Source organism: Saxophila tyrrhenica (assembly GCF_035928015.1).
Source record: "Saxophila tyrrhenica strain CCFEE 5935 chromosome Unknown scaffold_11, whole genome shotgun sequence".
In the NCBI taxonomy this organism is placed as follows: Eukaryota; Fungi; Ascomycota; class Dothideomycetes; order Mycosphaerellales; family Extremaceae; genus Saxophila; species Saxophila tyrrhenica.
Genome location: NW_027041743.1, coordinates 1,049,854 through 1,069,127, shown reverse-complemented (window position 1 = coordinate 1,069,127; position 19,274 = coordinate 1,049,854). Strand labels below are relative to the sequence as shown.

At 57.1% G+C, this 19,274-nt stretch overlaps 9 protein-coding genes across 9 annotated transcripts; 2 read left to right on the top strand and 7 right to left on the bottom strand.

Moving 5' to 3' along the window:
• Positions 1-514: 514 nt before the first annotated feature.
• On the top strand, positions 515-1,426 carry LTR77_007495 (uncharacterized protein; the record flags this gene model as incomplete). The annotated part of the gene is made up of 2 exons (XM_064804732.1): positions 515-671; positions 738-1,426. 2 exons carry the CDS (start codon positions 515-517, stop codon positions 1,424-1,426), a joined length of 846 nt encoding a protein of 281 aa, XP_064657502.1.
• A 789-nt stretch (positions 1,427-2,215) lies between these two features.
• LTR77_007494 (uncharacterized protein) lies at positions 2,216-3,597 on the bottom strand (the record flags this gene model as incomplete). Its single annotated transcript, XM_064804731.1, has 2 exons — positions 2,216-3,198; positions 3,468-3,597. The coding sequence occupies 2 exons, from the start codon at positions 3,595-3,597 to the stop codon at positions 2,216-2,218; spliced, it is 1,113 nt and encodes a 370-aa protein (XP_064657501.1).
• Positions 3,598-4,369: 772 nt separating this feature from the next.
• On the bottom strand, positions 4,370-5,171 carry LTR77_007493 (uncharacterized protein; the record flags this gene model as incomplete). The annotated part of the gene is made up of 2 exons (XM_064804730.1): positions 4,370-5,105; positions 5,131-5,171. 2 exons carry the CDS (start codon positions 5,169-5,171, stop codon positions 4,370-4,372), a joined length of 777 nt encoding a protein of 258 aa, XP_064657500.1.
• Positions 5,172-6,263: 1,092 nt separating this feature from the next.
• On the bottom strand, positions 6,264-7,456 carry LTR77_007492 (uncharacterized protein; the record flags this gene model as incomplete). Its single annotated transcript, XM_064804729.1, has 2 exons — positions 6,264-7,293; positions 7,350-7,456. 2 exons carry the CDS (start codon positions 7,454-7,456, stop codon positions 6,264-6,266), a joined length of 1,137 nt encoding a protein of 378 aa, XP_064657499.1.
• A 327-nt stretch (positions 7,457-7,783) lies between these two features.
• Positions 7,784-11,269, top strand: MIP1 (DNA-directed DNA polymerase gamma mip1; the record flags this gene model as incomplete). The annotated part of the gene is made up of 1 exon (XM_064804728.1): positions 7,784-11,269. The coding sequence occupies one exon, from the start codon at positions 7,784-7,786 to the stop codon at positions 11,267-11,269; it is 3,486 nt and encodes a 1,161-aa protein (XP_064657498.1).
• A 376-nt stretch (positions 11,270-11,645) lies between these two features.
• Positions 11,646-13,294, bottom strand: LAG1 (sphingosine N-acyltransferase lag1; the record flags this gene model as incomplete). Its single annotated transcript, XM_064804727.1, has 3 exons — positions 11,646-12,218; positions 12,290-13,027; positions 13,091-13,294. The coding sequence occupies 3 exons, from the start codon at positions 13,292-13,294 to the stop codon at positions 11,646-11,648; spliced, it is 1,515 nt and encodes a 504-aa protein (XP_064657497.1).
• A 746-nt stretch (positions 13,295-14,040) lies between these two features.
• On the bottom strand, positions 14,041-15,609 carry DCN1 (Scaffold-type E3 ligase; the record flags this gene model as incomplete). Its single annotated transcript, XM_064804726.1, has 2 exons — positions 14,041-14,722; positions 14,837-15,609. 2 exons carry the CDS (start codon positions 15,607-15,609, stop codon positions 14,041-14,043), a joined length of 1,455 nt encoding a protein of 484 aa, XP_064657496.1.
• Positions 15,610-15,683: 74 nt separating this feature from the next.
• LTR77_007488 (uncharacterized protein) lies at positions 15,684-16,062 on the bottom strand (the record flags this gene model as incomplete). Its single annotated transcript, XM_064804725.1, has 2 exons — positions 15,684-15,864; positions 15,929-16,062. 2 exons carry the CDS (start codon positions 16,060-16,062, stop codon positions 15,684-15,686), a joined length of 315 nt encoding a protein of 104 aa, XP_064657495.1.
• Positions 16,063-17,031: 969 nt separating this feature from the next.
• On the bottom strand, positions 17,032-19,271 carry MVP1 (Sorting nexin mvp1; the record flags this gene model as incomplete). The annotated part of the gene is made up of 3 exons (XM_064804724.1): positions 17,032-17,241; positions 17,320-17,910; positions 17,967-19,271. 3 exons carry the CDS (start codon positions 19,269-19,271, stop codon positions 17,032-17,034), a joined length of 2,106 nt encoding a protein of 701 aa, XP_064657494.1.
• Positions 19,272-19,274: the final 3 nt, after the last annotated feature.

Here is a 19,274-nt window from a genome sequence, read left to right as displayed (position 1 = left end):
GAACATTCCATGTGTAGTTTGCCGCCCGTTGAAACATCCGTATACCCCAGTTAGTGCGAACTGTCAATGACCCCGTAAAGGTATGGTCTATACGGTATACATGTCTGGACCATCGACCAGGTGAAGACACATGTAGAACTGCGTCAGAGGGACACTTCGGGACCCTCATCCGCCCCTCATGCCCCTCATCCCCCTCTGTTGACTTGCAGAAAGATCTAGCGGAGATCCGTCCGACGCCGATGGGAAACACTCAATGGTCGACACAAGTGCTCCCCAGACGCCATCAGCCCTACAGAATTCAAGGTTCAGCCACCGCTCGGAAGATTCCTTGATAATCCCTGAAACACGACCCTCGTCCCACCACGTCCGTCCGCTACACGTATCGTTACAGACTCAATATCATACGGTCATTACTATGCGCCAGTAGCACATACACCGGCGCGCATGTCGCCTTCACCCTCCTTCACAGTAACTCTTAATCACTTTAACACGAAGGGGTGCTGCGACGGATGTTATGGCCCAGGGCGGGCTGTCGAACGGCTGGAATGCCACGCACATGCCGCACGACTCGGCGCTCAGCGTCGGGTCGTCGAAGGCGGACGAGGACGCGGCGAGGATCAGGGACTTGGAGGACGAAGTGAGGCATTTGGCGGAGAAGGCGAATACTGCTTGTGAGTCTGCTCGAGGGAGCGCTGCGGACGTGCGTGGGATGGTGAGCTGACGGCGTCGGAACGTAGCGCAACGCTTCGCGGATTACGAGAACGATATACGTGTCCTCGAGGCGAAGTTGAGGCAAGAGCAGAGGAAGCATTCGACGCCTACGATTGGCACAGAGTCGCCTGACGCTTCACCGTCTTCTGAGAGGCCGGCGGAGAAGCCTGGTCTTTCGCGCTTTGGCAGCTTCATGGGGAAGAAGTCTCCCGCTGTCAGTCAGCAGAATGGCCCGGCGGCGACGAGCAGCAGGGAGAAGGAGCTGGAGGAGAAGCTGGTCAAGGAGCAGACTACTCGCATAGCGGCGGAGAAGAAGGTCAAGGAGGTTAATGCAGAGATTGAAGACCTGAGCGCGACGTTGTTCCAGCAGGCGAACGAGATGGTGGCTACAGAGCGCAAGGAGAATGCTGCGCTGAAGGAGCGCATACAGGCGCTGGAGGCGCAGAGGCAGCAGAGAGAGCAGGAGTTGCAGGCCCAACAGCAACGTATGCAAGAGCAAGAGCAGAAGACGCAGAAGCAGGGAGAACAGAAGAACATGGAAGAGCAGGCGGTCAAGGATCACGACGCGGAGGTCTTGCATAGGGAGAACGCGAAGCTCAAGGAGAAGATCAAGCATTTGGAGCAGCGTGAAGCCGATCGCAAACGGCGGATCGAGAGGTTGGAAGCGGCGAACAGGCGGATAGAGAGGGTTAGGGCGATGCTGCAGCCGCCTTGAAGTGACTCAATCTGTGGATACCTGGTCTTTTGCGCACCCAAGGATACGGCCTGCAAATTCTGGTCAAGCTAGTTGTTCTCGACGGAGTCCGGACGCGAAATGGAGGGCAGCCCGACAGGCAGGCAGGCTGGACAGGCAATCCACAACATTGCATGCCGTTGCACAGCTGCCGAGTCATGCAAAAACTCTACGCTGCAGACAAGGGGGCATGTACTTTTGGTTGCCGCTGCATGCGAGTTTTGGCTTGGCGAACAGATCCACCCGCAATATGACGGACATGTGACGAGGTGCCGTCGTCGGCTGAGACCCTATGGGGCCCAAGGGACCAGCATTATGGAACGCAACCTGGAATGGTTCCTGCAGCTGAAAGATACGGAGGTGCGGCCAAGCCGGAGTCGCGGCTGTGAAGAAGAGACCTCACCTCGCCTCATCTCAGCCGGCAGCTGCAGCATCAGCGGCTCCGAGGAGAAGAGAGATGCTCTGCCAGGGCAAAGCCCATCGCGGAGGCCATTCCTTGCGTACAGCACAAACCCACGGTCGAGCGTCCTCGCTTGGGAGAGCGCATAGTTAATGAAGTGGCCGGCCTGGAAAGAATTTGCGTAAGAGCAGATTTGCGAGCCAGATACTGAAATCTCGATCGAATGTTGCTCATATCAACTCCACCTGCCGGGTACATACAAGTCAAGCAGAAGAACCAGAAAGATCGTTACAGCAGCGAAAGGGTATCCCAAGCATTCGAACCAACATCAACATCAACATCCTCCCAGCTCATCAACCATCACATCATCCCTACTTGCTCATCCCCATCTTCTCCTTGAACCTCCCAAACCGACTCGCCCTCCGCTCCTTCGTCGGCGTCTCATTGTTCCCACCACCGCTCGTCGTACTCTCCTTCACCTGCTCCGCCTTGCTAGGCGTCGCGGACGAATCGTCCGTCTTCGTCGACGTCCCGGCTTTACTCCCCTCCGCCGCCCCCTCTCCACCCTCACCCCAAGCGAAATTGAACTCCGGCTTTCCCTCCTTCGCCGGCGGGGGCGCAGCGGTAGCGCTATCGACGGCGCTCTTCGAGCTGCCCTCACCATTCGGACTCTGCGGAACCGTGTTGGAGACGGTGTTACTCTGCGTCACCGGATCCGGGCTCCCCTGCTTATCCAGCGGCGGCATCGTGTTCGTCTCGCTGCTGCTGCTCCAGACGCTCCGGCGTCTGCGGTCTTCGGAGGCTGCTTCGCCGAGCACTCTGCCGCCGGCCGTGGGGATGCGGCCGGGGTTCTCGCCGGATGGATTGAAGACGCGTTTGCCCGGTGGAGGGGCGATGGAGGCGCGCGAGCCGCGCAGCTGGGCTGGCGAGGGTTTGCTGGCGGAGGGGGAGGAGGGGGAGCGAGGGGTTGGTTGCGTGTCGTCTGCGCCTTCGGCGGAGGCGGAGGCGACGGTACTGTTTTCTTCTTCGGGCATTTTCTCCTGCTTCTTTGCTTCAGCTGGGCTGAGCTGTTCTGGTTGCGGTGGTGCGAAGTCGAGACTGTGGCCTTCGGGGACGTTGACGCCTAGGTGGTTTGGTGGGCGATTGGGTTCGTCTTCTGCTTCCTTGGGCTGGTCTGGCGTGTCGTTGGGTGCGCCGGCTGATGTCTGTTCGTCCGAGCTGTCTTTCGACTTCTTGTTGCTGAATGGTATGGCTGACTGCAGCCAGCTGCTGCCGAGTTGAGTCTTTCTTTCACTCGTGTCCTGGCCTGTGGTGTCCTCGTTGTCTTGCTGTTCCGGCTTCTCTTTGGCGGCCTCTGCAAGTCGGTATTGTCAGCACTTTCATACAGGATAGCTATGTACGAAGCTCGTCTCGGAGCTGCTAAGCTTTGGTGGCAACAGTTTGAACTGCTGGTGCTATACAGTTCCCACGTGTTCAGAAGCCTTCCTGCTGACGATGTATTCTACTCGAGTTACAGTGCAAGAAGCAGGATAAGCGGCGCAACTCGCGGCGCCTACAAGCAGCTGAGGTGAGGAGTAATAACGTAGCTCCCACCCCTCGAGAAGCAAGAAAGTCACGTCGTACCTTGTGCCTCACTGCTGTTGCCGGCATCATACGGTTCGGCTGTCGTGCCAGTGCCAGTCTCGCCGCTCACTGGCTCCTCGTCCTGTTCCTTCGACTTGCCGAGCCCTACTGCGCTCTTGACGGTTTCCATCTCGGAGTGTGTTCCTGATGATGAGGTGATGTGATAGAGTTTGATCCAGCTGAGCTGCCCTGCAGGTGGTATGGTTGTGCAGTGATAGAGATGAGTTGTCTGCTACTTTGCTTCGTATGAACGACGATATATGATGAGAGGACGATGTGATCACTTCCCCACGCGAGGGATGAGCTGAGTATTGTATTTGCGTGCCTTGAGCATGGCAGCTGACATGCTTCTTGCCATGAACCTGGTTGCGCCAGCTCCAGCCGCCACATGACGCTGGTGCGAGGCGGGGCAATCTATACAAGTGCTTCGCTTCGATAGCGGGCATAGATTAGCGACTGCAATAACATTGAAACAGCTCGAATATGAGTTCATGCAATTTAAGTAACTCGATGTGCGTGGATCATAGGATAGCATCTTCGCCCGGCCGAGATGTTCTCAGAGAATTAACCATACCAGTTCTCAGCAACGCAGCTTGGTGACCAGGCAGCAGATGGCAGCAGTGGGGTTGAGCGGGAGGTTACAGCTGGGTGGCCATATGGCAACAGACTTGTCTTGATTCTTGAACCAGTCCCACGCCAACTTCGTGACCACACCGCTGTTTTCCACAGATGCACTCAGGCTTGTACCAGTATGCAAGCCTCCAGTCGGCAGACCATGCTCTGACAAGCCACTCGAATCGCCAGAAGGGTTGAGGAAGGCGAACAGGTTGTGGCGGAACATCCACGAAGGCCAGGACATCTGGCGATACGTAGAGGCAAGGAGAGCACCGCACGTGCTTTTATCAGACAACCTCCCAAACCGTCCTCTCTACCTTCCTCGCTCCCCCCAACACCCTCTTACTGCGCTCAGTCTCCTCAACCACCGGGCCCTTCGTGAGAGCATGCTGGAACAGAGCCTTGACGCTCAAGTACTCATTCACAGCCAGCATCTCCGGCGAGCCACCGGCCCCAAGCTGACCTGATCCGCCTGAAGTCTCCACCCGCTTGTACCTCCGACAACGCAAGAAGAGCTCAGGACTAGTGGCACCGAGCAGTGGGAGCGTGTCCTTGCGGTACCAGCTGTCGACTTCAGTCTCTTGACCAGGACTTGGCTGGATGCTGACGGTGACCACGCAAGTCCCCGTGAGGCTCTTCGAAGTTCTTGGTTCATAGTTCTGCACCAGCTCGTACGTGTTGATGCTCCAGCGGACAATAGGTCCAGCTTCCACAGCGGTGTTTCCATGTTCCAGGAATGACTGAAGTTTAGGGTGAGTAGACCCGAAATCATTGGGCTTCGCCTGAACCAGTAGAGACCCTCTCGAAGCTCTCGCGATCATGGACGGAGCACAATGAGGTACTGATGGTGGCCCCTGGTTGACCAGATGGGTGACATGCCATAGCCCTTCTTCAGCGCGGAGCGCAGTCACGAGTCTTTCCACAGCAGCGTCATACTGGCTTTTGTACGGCTCCTCGCTGCTGGTCGGTGCCAGCAGAACCCATATCAGGCAGTCGTGCGGTTGCGGCTCGACTTTGCCATGGCTGCTGAACCAGGAGGATAGCTTACCCAGGCTTTTGCGAGGGCGTAGGACCATCGTGGTACCTCATCGCTACGGCGCTGGCAAGACCCGATGATGGAAATCCATCACTGACTTCACGACGTGCATTGATCGCTAGTTGATGCCAGAAAACGGAACATCGTCCTTCTCACCCTCAACTATCGAAATGGTCTGGTCTTACCTTCGCGCAACCTCATTGGCCCAATTCCAGAGACGTTAGCTCACGTCAAGCTTGGCAACACTTTAGCAACTCCTAGATTTCCTCAGGACCCTCCCGCTCTCGGAGAAGAGGCTCGTCGACCAAAGCCGCGACAGCTCGACCGATCGATCGAATTTCCTCGCCAGGGTCGCTGCGTCCCTCTCGCGCCTTCCCGACACCTTGACATGGCCACATCAGACGCTACGGCAGCACCAACTTCACCTCGCACCTCGAGAAGAGGCGCCTGAAAGCGGCAAGCTGATTGGCAGGGAGCAGCCGCCGCTAGCTGATGTTCAAAAATGCTCGGAACAACACCGACGCAGTCTCGGTTTTGGAGAAGAGGCGCTTCGGCCGGAGCAGGGTTTGGTCGATGGGGTCGCTCGGGAGCTGGTGACCTGGCTGTCGTGGGTTTTGCGAGGTTCTCTTCATTTTATCCTGAAGCAAAGTGTTGTTTCAGACGCTTCACCAGCACGAGATCTCTTGCTCGCTCGGAGAAGAGATAGTAAGCGCTCATTGGCTCAACTGTAGAGGACGCTAGCTTACGTTCAGAAAGTGCGAACTGAACTGCGAAACTGTCTGTGTCTCGGAGAAGAGGCGCTGTCCACCAGCTCATCGGCGGAGGCGATTTTTGAGAATCTCGCGGCTGGCTTGACTTGTGTTCGGCTGCTCGAAGCCAGTTTCGAGGGCACAATGCTACTTTGCCTTGGACATTCGAACCTTACCTTTCCTTGCTGGACTATAGAAAGAGTGGATTTGGTGTTGAGGAAGCCCTTGATTTGTCTGACAGTGCCCATAGTCCATAACACATTCACAATCATCCGCCCAAAGTTCATGCTGCCCAGTGGTATCATTCGCTAACAGCATCCCATTCCATGCCGACAGCTCCCAAACGCCTCGCTCAGTACCTTCACAGCTCAGTCCTCGTTCCTGCTGCCACGCTCGTCACCCCAGCACACCCCCAATCCGTCTCCCCTTCCCCTTGAACGTGCTCCTCTTCATAAACGCAATGGGAATCATCTGCTTTTCTTTATTCCTCTTCACCGGCTTCCTGCACACCGGGCACCCGCCCACCCCCTTCTCACTACTCTTCTCCGCCGCTCGGATCGCTTGCGTCAGACACTCGTGGCAGAACATGTGGCCGCACGACGTCACGGTCGCGTTGGTGATGTTGTCCAGGCAGATGATGCAGGTGCGCTTGCCCATTTTCAGCGGGGCGCCGGAGGACTCGGAGCGTTGGGTTTGTAGGAGTTGGTGTTGCTGTGTTTGCGCGAGCTCTTCTTCGGCGGAGGGGGCTTCGTTGGTGAGGTCTAGTTCTTCTATCGGGTCTTTTCGTTCGGAGGCGACATCGTCTTCGGGTTTGATGCGACGGCGCTTGCTGGCGGGTGGTTGTGTAGAGGCTTCTGCTGCTGAACGCTTGAGGCTGATCGGGTGGCGAGGTGTGGAGGAGGTAGGCGCAGAAGGCGTGTCTGTGAGGTCGACTATGCTGTCACCGCGGCGGTTCGCTCGGGTCCCTCGTGTCGCTGGCATGTTGTCGTCTCCGGAGTCGTGTTGTAGAAAGTCGTCGATGTCGATGCCGCTGCCGTATGAAGGTGAACGAGGGTTGTCGGAGGTGAAGTTGACGGAGCCGAAGAGGTCGTCAGGAATGGTAAAGCGAGAGGGTGCTCTTGTGGGTTCAGCGTCTAGCAAGTCATCGCTATTGTGCGCAACTGGTGCTCTTCTTCTGGGATCTGTAGTGGGCGACCGCCTCCGCCGGTGATGCAAAGCTGAGTGGTTGTTTATGGAGTAACTGGCGCGGTCGGCCGTTGACTCTGGCGAAGCCGCTCTGTCACGAGGTCGCAGTCGAGAAGCTGAAGGTGAAGACCTTGCTGGATGTCTTGGCGGCAGGTCGCCGGAGAAGTTCTCGATGGAGGGGGAGGAGAGGACGTCGTAGTGAAGGGCTGGCTCTCGGGTGTGTGCGTTAGAGCTGCTCCACCTACGACGGCAGTGTTAGAAGTAAGCTTTGAAGGCCTTTGCAGACTTCCGACCTACCAGTCGGGTTCGATGTCATCACTGCCCTCCAACCCATCGAAATTCCACCCGCCCAGGTCCCCGATGTGATCCCATATCTCGTCGGCCTGGTTCACTTCTGACGCCATCTCGAAAGATCTAGCGCATTCACACAGCAAGAGCGGCCCACATTGTTCAAAAGCAGAAGGGATGTATAAAGAGAAAGACAGTTCCGCCGCGAAGAATTAATACAACGTTAAGGATATCGCAGTGGTAAGAGAGCGAAGTGTGAGGTCCCTCGCCTCCAGCGCTCTGGTAATGGCCAAGACCTGCAAGGCCAACGGAAGACGTTCTAGCGTCGCAGTCCAATCTAATCGCGTGTATGACGCGAATTTACTTCCATCTTCGACCTTCTAAATGCCATGTTCAACATTCCCGGAACGATGCGGTGATGCGAGGATTTAAAAGACATCGCCATGCGATCACGATGCCGCCACCACCTGGTCAACGTCTTCGAGCGCACGCAGCAGACGTCCCTCCTCCGCCTTGCCCCGCAGCCCCCTAAATGGACCTGTCAGTCGCGACGATGCTACGCCACTACAGCAGCGGTGGAGGCGGCGGAGGACGATGTGCCATCGCGCGGCCTTGCCATATCGTCCCGAGCGAGACGTAACGAGCTTGGTGTCCAGCAGGTTTCATCCCATGTCTACCCGCAGCTGTTCCCCGTGCAGTCAACGACGAGGCCGTCGCCGGAGTTGATCAAGCTGTCGCAAGACCATCTTGCCCGCCATGAGTTGTTGGGAAAGAAAAGCGACAACAGCGAGCCCATCGGCTTCGACTTGCCAGCCCTGCAGGGCACATCCTTGGATGAGCACTTCTATCGGCTGGGTATGGACAGCGCAGAGCCATACTTGTCGCTGTCGAAGAAGTATGCTCGAGCCTCACCGCCGGAGAGACCTCGAAAATGGGCGCATCAGAGCGGATGGACGAAGTATTACGCGGACAGGAGTTGGGAGGCCATCGCAGCTCCGGATGCCGACGTATTGACGTTCGACACGGAGGTCATGTGGAAAGAGAGCAGTTTCCCGGTCATGGCCTGCGCTGTATCGGCTACACATTGGTATGCATGGTTGTCGCCATGGCTGCTTGGGGAGAGTGAGAACGATAGGCATTTGATACCGCTAGGAGACACGACGCAAGAACGACTCGTCGTTGGACACAACATTGGCTATGATCGAGCTCGGATACTGGAAGAGTACAGCGTAGATCAATCGCGCAACTTCTTCATGGACACCATGAGCCTGCATGTTGCCGTGAATGGCATGTGCGGCAGACAACGGCCGACATGGATGAAGCATCGAAAAGCGCGCGAGATCCAGGACCAGATCGCGGTGCAAGACGAGACAGCCGATCTGTCGAGCTTGCTTGATTCCAAGGGCAATCTCGACGAGGAAGCAGATCTCTGGGTCGGTCGATCATCGGTCAACAGCCTACGAGACGTTGCAAAGTTCCATTGCGGCGTTACCATCGACAAAGCGCGGCGTGAGTGGTTTGGGGAGCTTGACCGGAAAGGCGTTGTCGGGCGATTGGACGAGCTCTTGGACTACTGCGCAGCTGATGTGGATATCACGCACCGAGTGTACAAGAGAGTCTTCCCACTATTCGTGGAGCTATGCCCACATCCGGTGTCTTTCGCAGCATTGCGGCACCTTTCATCTGAGATCCTGCCGATCAACAAGACTTGGGAGGCCTACATCAAGAACGCGGAGGCGACATACCACAAGCTCTCGTCTGCCGTCGAGGAGCGTTTGGTTGATTTGGCTGAGAAGGCGCTCGAGCATCGCTCATCGCCAGAAGTGTATAAAAATGATCCGTGGCTTTGCCAATTAAATTGGGGTGGACAGGAGGTGCGGATGGTGAAGGGCAAGAAGAAAGGCGATCCTCCGAGGCCCGCTGCCAGACAGAAGAAACCAGGCATGCCTACTTGGTACAAGGACTTGTTTGCGAAGACTGATGGCCCGATTTCCCTGACTGTGAGGACACGCATCGCACCGCTTTTGCTGCGACTAGCCTGGGACGGACATCCCCTAGTCTGGTCTGACAAGTTCGGCTGGACCTTCAAAGTGCAGCGAGATGCTGCGGCCAAGTACAGAGAGCAGACGCTGACCCTCTGTGATATGCATGAGGAGGAGAACAAGGATCTTCGTGGTGATACTGAGCACGCCTACTTCAAGCTACCACACAAAGATGGACCTGCGGCAAGATGTGCTTCACCCCTTGCAAAAGGATATTTGCAGTTCTTTGAGAACGGCACGCTGGCATCCGAGTATAAGTACGCCAGAGAAGCTTTGGATATGAACGCTAGTTGCAGCTACTGGATTAGTGCAAGAGACCGAATCACGGGCCAGATGACGGTTTACGAAAACGATTTGTCCACTGGCAAGACGGACAGCGAGCTTGGCTACATTCTCCCGCAGGTCATTCCCATGGGCACCATCACTCGGCGAGCAGTGGAGAATACCTGGCTCACCGCAGCAAACGCGAAGGCGAACCGAGTGGGCTCGGAGCTGAAGTCTATGATTACAGCGCCGCCAGGCTACTGCTTTGTCGGTGCCGACGTCGACAGTGAAGAGTTATGGATCGCATCACTTGTCGGCGACGCGGCTTTCAAGCTTCACGGTGGCAATGCCATTGGCTTCATGACGCTGGAGGGAACCAAAGCTGCCGGTACCGACCTGCACTCAAGAACCGCAAAGACTCTTGGCATCTCGAGGAACGATTCGAAAGTCTTTAACTACGGGCGGATTTACGGCGCAGGGCTGAAGTTCGCGCAGTCTCTCCTCCGGCGATTCAACCCGACCTTGACCGAAGCAGACGCAAGCCGCATCGCGGAGAATCTATATCTCGAAACCAAAGGCAAGAAGGAGCGACGAAAGGTCTTGAGCGAACGAGCTTTCTGGCGCGGCGGCACCGAGAGCCTTGTCTTCAACAAGCTCGAAGAATTCGCCGAGCAAGAACGTCCGCGAACACCTGTGCTTGGCGCTGGTATCACGGAAGCCCTCATGCGTCGTTATATCGGCAAAGGCAATTTCATGACTTCCCGCATCAACTGGGCCATCCAGTCGTCAGGGCAGGACTACCTGCATCTTTTGATCGTCAGCATGGACTACCTTCTCCGCCGCTACAACATCGACGCTCGTCTGGCGCTGACCGTGCACGACGAGATTCGGTATCTGGCGAAGAAGGAGGACAAGTACCGCTGCGCCATGGCCCTGCAAGTCGCGAACGTCTGGACCCGCGCTATGTTTAGCCAGCAGATGGGCATCGACGACCTACCGCAGTCTTGTGCCTACTTCAGCGCCGTGGACATCGACCACGTCTTACGAAAAGAAGTCGACATGGACTGCATCACGCCCAGCCACCCGACCGCCATCTCTCCCGGCGAGAGTCTCGACATCCAACAACTGCTCTCCAAAGGCAACGAAGCACTCCTGGACCCTGCAGTTGAAGCCAGAGATCCTCCCCGCCCCGAGCGCTTCGCCTACACCCCCCGCACGCCCGTGATGGAGAGCCTCCTCACACCGCACGCGATGCACTACCTCCGCGCGCAAATCACCTCCGGGCCCGCCGAGCTGAACAAGATCCTCAAAGAGCTGAAACCGGCTTCCCCGTCGCGGGGCGTGAAACTCCACGACCGTCCTGAACCAGGACCAGCGAAACGGCGTGCTCCGGCCAAGAAGTCGTCGGAGAGAGAAATGGGACCGCCGAAGTCTTCGTTCGCGGCGAGACCTTACTCGCAGCACCCGGAGTTGATGCCGGTGGATGTGGGGGCTTTGTACCCGCGGAGGGGTTCGCCGTCTTATCAGTACGAGGGTGTGAGGAGGGAGGCGAGGACGACGGCCCTGGGGTTTATGCCTTGGAGGAAGCAGCTGAGTAGGCAAGGGGATGCTGTGAGGCACTGAGGTGAGGAGGGTGTTGTCGGTATACTGCATGTTTGTTGTGGTGGGACAGGGATGACGGGGGCTGCTGGCAGCCTGAATAATGTGTTCATAGTACGAATAGCAAGAATCTAGGTTCCCTACGTTGTCATCCTAGCCTCCAATTCCCAAACACTCGAACTCGTGGCGCGGTCTCGGGCGCTACTTCCAGAGAGGTAGGAAGTCTCGATCGTCTCCATAGCATTACGTTCTCTCAATAAGCTACTCATTATCGTTTATTAATACTCTGTACCTTATGAGTCCGGCCGTCCGTATCTGCAACTCAGCTTTTCCAGAGCTCGAGCACGCCCATTTCGCCAGAACGCAGACCAAAAATGCACATCGACGATCCTCCCCCCCATCACCGCTTCCTCCTCGCCGCCCCCTTCCTCCCGCCCCCATTCTCCCGTCCCGTCACCACCCCACCAACACTTCCATTCAGCTCCCGCTCCAACCGCTCCTCGACCAACGGCTCCCCATTCAACACCACCTGCGGCCCTTTCACCTTCCCGTTACCCACCTTCTTCACTGGTTCCTCAACCACCACCTCCCCCTCCCGCTCATCCTCCTCCATCTCCTCCTCCTCATCATCGCTCCGCTCATCCTTCACCACCCCCTTCCAAACGATCCGCACCAGAATCCTTACAATCAAGAAAAACCAAAACGCATTCACCGCCTGCAGCGCCGCGAGCAGCGCGAACGTGATGGCCTGACTAATCCAGCATTTGTACTGCTGGGTCTCCCAGTTGAGCGTGAAGGGGCCGACGGTGGCGAATTCGTTGGGCGGGGTGGTGAGGAAGGGCAGGGCGTAGGGGGAGAGGGAGTAGAGGATGCGCAGGTTGATGAAGTGGCGGAGGTAGGCCCAGATGGCCATGAAGGTGACGAAGTAGGGGGGCGTGATCCAGGCGTCGAGGTAGTTGAGGATTTTGGATGTCTGTTCACCATCATCCCGTCCAAGGTTAGCAATGCAAGGCATGGGATGGGTGGGATGGGGTGACAACGTACCGCCAAAAAGAAGTCCGAGATGTCGTGGGTAATGTACACCGCAACCCCCATATACGTAAAGTGAAACCGATAGCTCAACCCAATCAACGCCAGCGTAATGATATGATGCAGCACCAACTCCCTGAAATCCTTCCTCGGCTTCTCCAGCTGCAGCATCAGCACCAGCCCCTGCTGCGCCCAGTAGCTCGCCTGCAGCAGGTAATACGCCTTGAACACGCCTTCATGCGCACGGTGCGGGAACCCCTGGTACATTCCCGCGGTGTTGAAGTACCAGACCGGCGTGCGGCTCATGACGTACATCCCAAACGGACCGAAGATGGCGAAGTAGATGGCCGTGTAGAACTGCTCCATAAACCGCGCCATTTTCCCGCGCCCGCGGATTCCGAACCACACGGCTAAAGGGCGGATGAGCCGCTGCATGAGGAACTCGCGGGTGAAGCTGAGGACGATGGTGTAGAAGGCGACGAATGCGAAGTCCTTGCGCCCTTTGCCGTATTGCGTGACATTGCCGATGTGCGCGGGGAGGGTGGTGGTTCGTTCGTGCAAGGGTGGGTTCGGGTAGGAGAGGAAGATGGCGGGGTGGAGGGGGTTGTGCTCGCCGGGGGAGAGGGCGTAGAGTGCGAGGATGGTGGAGGCGAGGAGGAGCGGGATGAGCCAGGTGTGTTTGAGGCAGAGGCGTTTGAAGCGGGAGAGGTAGCGGCGCGCTTTTCGGCGCTTGCGTTCTTTGCCGTTGTGTGTCTGGCGGTAGATATGTCAGCCATGAGAGTTGGTATGCGCCGGGTCTTGTGGAAGGCGACACACATGCTCTAGTGTTCTCGGTGGAGTGCTCTGCTTCAGATTCGATGTTGCCAGAGCCCTCGCGCCAGTGTCTCCTCTTGGATCCGCTCCCAGACTCGAGCTCTGTCTCCGTCGTCTTACGTTCGACGCGTTCGGATCGGTCTGGCTGTTGGGTTTGCTGCGGACATGCGCCAGTGGGTACATGGGCGGGAAGGGTTCGGTGGCCATGTTGTGTCGGTCGTTGTTTAAGGAGAGACTGTGGTGAGGTTTATATAGAGGGGAAGAGAGGATGCGACGTAGATATGAACGTTGGAAGGCACGGGATGGAGTAATTAAACTTCCCCTTTCGGCGGGCACATGTCAGCACAACGCCCTCTCTTCCGCCGCCTCCGAGAGCGAATTCCGACGACATCCTTCTACTGTCCAACCACACCTGGTGATGGTGTAAAGTCGAACAAAAGATACGACCAGGACATCTCGCAACAGACGAAACAACGTTGCGAAGAGTCAATGCTCTACGCCATCTTCACGTTCGGGCCTGTGCAGTATTGTCGAAGCGGACATAGCGGCGGAAGCAACAATATGGCTTCGTTTGAACTGGCAAGCGACTGACTCTACGCTTACGGAAACGAAGGACTTCGAACGATGGCGCTTTCAGTCTGTCAGCGGCGAGGCCGTTTCAGGTGACCGGGAAGAATCAGGTTCGTGATGTTGCAAGCAATCTCCGTTGAGGTTTCGCTCTATGCTAATGGTGTAGTGCAATGCCCATGTTGTTCGCGCCATCAATGCGAGCGCCATCGGATCGGTCGCAGTCGGTCTTCCTGCTCCGTCGCCAGCTGTAACGAAGATGTTGTCGACTTCAGGCAGCACCTCGTAGCACCTGCGTCATCTGTCTTCTCAAACTGCCCATCTCTTCAGTTCGATATCTTGTAGCAAAAGCCCACCCAAGCGAGCGCACGATCAAATACTCTTCCTCACTCCACCTCCATAGCATCCCCACCCACCCCCTTCTCCGCCTTCACCCACGCCACGAAATCATCAATCACGCTCGGCCAACTGCTCTCCTCGGACCAGAACCCCAACGTCTCATCCTTCATCGTCTCCTCCGCAAACGTCAGCGTCTGCCGCCACAAGTCCTTGTTCACCGCCTTCTTCCACTTCTCCTCCTGGAACTCCTGCCACATCTCCAGCCAGTTGGCGTTCGCCGTGCGCCACTCCAGCCCGTCTTTCGAGAAGAGCAGCTTCCAGAACTCGAGCGCCATTTCGGAGGGAAGGGCTTTCTGGTTGCCTTGTAGGGCGATGGTGAAAGTGTGGTTATAGACGTTCTTGAAGAGGGCACGGTCTTTGGAGAGCTGGGAGCGGCGTTGGTTGACGATGTTGCTGAGCTTTTTCAGAGAGTCGGCGTTGACGTCCACTGCGCCGTCGAGGAAGCCATCGCGAGTGACTCTGCCGAGAGAGGGTGATGAGACGAGTTCTGAGAACACCAGGCTGCCGATGTCTTCCAGACCAATACCCATCTCACCCAGCATCTTGCTCACCCCTTCTACGTTGATCTCGTCCGGCTCTTCACTGGGGTTGTCGCGGTACTTGTCGAAGACTTTGCTCATGCCGGTGCGGATGGGATTGGAGGCGTTGTTAGAGGGATTTTGGAAGTATCTTTGAAACACGTCAGCATGAGTTAAGCATAATCACGCATGTAGGACGAAGCAAAGCAGTAGACATAAAAGAACGCAGCTATCTGAGAGAAAATGGAGGATGCGTTTTGCTGACTTTGGGTCGGAGTCTTCCGGCTTGTCTTCTTCGAGCGCCTCTGACAAAGACGCGATTCGACGCCGGGGTCGATCACTCAGACCAGGAACGCCACGATACTCCCGACCACCAAGAAATTGAGATGATGGGCGGAAGGGTGCGTTCGCCCGGTAGTCTTCCTGGGTGTCCTTCTCGTACCGCTGGCGGAGGACCTGGTATGGCTCCCAAAGCTCCTCGCAAAGATACCGCGGGATGTAGACGACCGTAGATTCGTCTTGCAACAGTAGGCGGTGGTTGGCCGATTTTCTATCGGATGTCGTCTCGCAAAGGATGTCCTTCTCCTGCAGCAGCCCGATGAGCTGAGCACGACTGATTATGGGACCGGGCACGGCAGGTCTGTCGTTTGGGTGCTCATATGTCGGGTCGTAATAGATCGGGTCGGATTTCTGAGATGGTAGAACTTTGGGTTTTGGTCTCTGATAGGGACTGGGGGCTTCAACCTTCTCTCCTTGGTCGCGAGCGATATGTGGCTCTACCAGCTCCTTGCACCACCCTCGCGATATCCAGATGAATTTGCCATGCTGCGGCTGGAGACTCCAGTATTTTCCCTCCTCGAATAGGCGAATGCGATGCCAGGGTGCCACCGGATTGAGGGACATGTGCCAATCGATCATATCGTTGACGATGAGATAGAGCAGGCGGAATCTTGAGATCGTGGGACCAGTGACTTCGCTCATGTGTTTCGGCGCTTGGGGAACGGGAGGCTGAGGAGGCGCTGAAGTGGTGTCGGCCATGGTGGATGTGTAGAGGTCGATGTGTAGAGGTGGTGAAAAGGTGTGATAGACCAGCCTGCGGCGACGACGATGTTTTATGCCAGACAATGCTCCAGTGTCCGAACGTGCCAGAAGCGTATCCCATGCTCTTCGCGCTGAATCCAGGCTTTCATCAACTCTCCAGAAGCACCTCTCTCTCTCTTTCTCTCCATGTCCAGGCTTCCAGTATTCCAGATCCATCCATGTCTCTCCTCTTCCAACCCTCCAAACCCATCTCTTCCTCACCACCAAGCAAACCGCATAAACTCAACAACAAAACGCCAAAAGAGAAGACACTCACGCATTCACAGCATCCGAAACCCTCCACCCATACTGCTTCAACACCTTCGCCGCGGCCTTTTGATCCCGCATCCCCGTCACCTCGCTGAACTCGGCAATCGCCGTCTTCTGCTGCGCGCTCGTTACGCCTGGCATTGTTGCGGTGTTAGCGGGGGTGTCTCAGACCTCTGTGTGTGAATGAGGGGAGGAAGTGAAGTAGCTGCGAAGGGGAGAAAATAGGTGAGGGACAAGCTATCGCGGTCGGTGCATGTGCGTTGTGTAGGTGGTCGCACGAGGTGAGTGTTGTGGTTGGAAGTGTATGTTCAAGTCCGAGTCCAGAAGTCACGTAAGCCTCCGGTGACGCGCTGCTAACGAGGGCTCGATTGCCCCGCCGGCGCCGGCTTCCGATAAGGCTGAAAGTGGCAGCCCAGGCTGCAATGCTGCGGGGGTCCTCTCTTGCCTTGTGCGACTTTCGCCAGGTTCCAGTGCGGTGAAGTGATATTGGAGAAAGAAACGCTAGGACTCACCATCGGTCTGCGTACTGCTCATAGCCCTCTTCACCACTCTACTCGCGGGCGGCTCCCCCGTCGTCAAAGTCTCAGCCTTCCGTTTCGGCATCTCGTCGTTGTGGCGGCTTTGCCTTTGCCCGCAGCGGAAGATGGTCTTGAGGATGGCGATGGGCATGAACCGTGTGGTTTGGCATGGGGAGCGATGGTGTGAGACGCGGCAAACGAGGCAGTCTCAAGTGGTATGTTGAAACTCACATGAACAAACGACGTGCGAATGTGAATGCAGGTGCTTGAGACACGCGGTCGGGGCTAGAGCAAGGAGACACAGCCAGGTCAATGCGCGTGTCATGACCAGAGAGGAAGGGAAGGCACGACGGTGTAGGTATCGCGTCTGTACAGCTGCCTGCCTAGGTAGCATTACCCTTCTGCCATGAACATGTACACCGCTCACAAAACAATAAGGTCGCCCCTCCACCCCAACCTACGCCTCCGGCGCAAACTCCGGCACCACCCCCTCCCCCGCCCCCCTCGACCACTCCGCCACCATCAAACTATTCGTCGGCACCAAAGCCGCGTTCCTCGTGAAATCCCTCCCCCGCGGCACGCTGCGCGACCTCTAGTCGCCCTGCGGCATACTCTCCACAGCGTCCACCAGCCCCCGCCAGCAATCCGCCTGCAGCTCGGCGTACTTGACGCGCTCCTGCGCCCAGTCCTGGTGCAGGCGCGAGACGTGGTACTGCGTGTGCTGGAAGTACAGTAGTTCGTCGCGCACGCATTCCCTGATGAAGACGCCGCGGGCGTGTTGGGAGACGATGGATTGCTTGTCCTGCAGTTATCATCTGTCAGCATGACACCCTTTTACCCAACACCCGGCCGTTTCCAGGGGTACGGTAGTTGGACTCACATTCGTAATAGCATTCTCAACCTTCTCCGCCTCCCCCGGCTTCGCCGCCTCCCCTTTCGCCTTGATCCCCTGCAACTTCTGCTCATTCGCCACAATCCTCTTCTCCAACTGCGGGATATTATCCCTCGCCAATCGATCCCTCCGGTCAAACATATCCCGCATGGTGACCAGACTATCCCGCATCGTCTTGAGATCCTCCAGCAACCCCTCATCCCACGCTTTCGCTTCGTCTTCGAGAAGCGCCTGCGACTGGCCGAGGTGCTTGGATGTGCTCTTCATGCCTTCGTTGAGCAAGGGTACGTCGTTGGCGTCGATGGCATAGGCGTCCGCGCTCGCTTCGGTGAGAGAATTGAGGTTCATGCCGAAGCGGCCGTACTCCGTCGCAATGGCTTCCTTGCGCTTTGTAAGGCGCTCAGTGAGGTTGCAAAGGCTGATATAGAGGTCGGCTGATCGACGTACGCCCGAGCGGACGGTGTCGAAGGTGTCTTGCAGGTTCTGCGGAAGGCTGTCTTCTAAGCCTGGAGGTAGCGACTTGCCCGTAAACTCCTCCTGGACTGAGATGGTGGCCTGTTTCCGCCATACTGCAAGTTCCTATGAATCGTCAGCAAACACTTCGTGGTCAATGGTCGAGTAAGGCTTGCATCTACCGTAGGCACAGTCAAAAACATCACTACCAATTGCTCCTCCCTCAACACCGGATGCCGCACCAACGCATTCGCAAATCTCGCAAGCCCCCGTCTCCTCTTCTCAATAAACGAGTTGTCCGCCGCAATATGGTTCCCGTTAATCTGCATCCTCTTCGGCGGAAGCAAAGGCAGCTGTCTGAACGGATACCGCTTGTGCAGACAATCCAGCAGCCAGACAAAGTCGCTGTACCGTCGAATGACTTTGCTGTTCCTTCGCACGGAAGCGACTTCATAGTTGCGGTGCTGAAACATGAACATGCCCTCCTTCTCTTCCAACAGATTGACCGTCACAACCTCCTCAACGCCTTTGCTCGTCGCTGTCCTGACTGGCTGGTTCCGCCGGGGCGCCACAGGGCTATTGTCGTCGCCTCCAAAACCCCCACCGCTCGACGGAGCACCTCCATACCCAGATCCATTTCCAGCATCATACGATCCCGACGCGCCCCAAGACGAAGCCGCGTTATCCCCATTACCAGACGAGTTCCCACCATACGACCCCGTGCCCGCCGAGTCCGCCGGCTCCGCAGCTCCCGTGGTAAACGTGCTCGTCGTCCTCTGCGGCGCCGCACTCGCAATCCCATTCGTATGCGCATGTCCCTTATGCAACGCCGGACTCGCCCAGGGATCGCTCTCCCCAAAACCCGCGCCAAACGAACCCTTCCTCGCCCCACCCCTCTGCTGCTCCGGCGACGCTCCTCTCGGCTGTTTCTGCGGCGTGGCGGGCCGCGCTTGCTGCTGTTGCTGTTGCGCCTTCGCAGGCATCTTCGGCACAGGCAGGTTCCTCCTCCGCTCGTCCACGGCGTCTAGGCTCAACTCCTCGCCCTCCTGCGCCAGCCCAAGCAGCGCGAGCAGCACATTCACCTCCCCCCTTCCAAAACTCTCAACTTGCTGCCGTCCGGTCACCACGTCCCAGATCTCCCTTTCCTTCCCCTCGCCCACCGCAGCATCCCGCAACACCCCCCTCGCCGCATCCGCAGACACGCTGCCCCCGCTCTGCAGCTCATCAAAAGTATCGACGTAGAAATCCGGCACGTCCGCGTCCGCAAGCAAGTTCTTAACCAAGCTGCCGCGCCCTCCACTGCTCTTCTTCGGCGTAAAGCTCCAGGGCGACGCGGCGTCGAAGTCGTCGGCGCTGCTATCGCCGAACATGGACGTGGAAGCTGTTTTGGGCTTGCCGTTGCCGTTGCTAGTAGTGTTGTTATCGTCGTCGAAGAGCGAGTATTTGGGACGGGAGGGCGCTTCGGGGGAGGTGCCGAAGAGGGACATGTT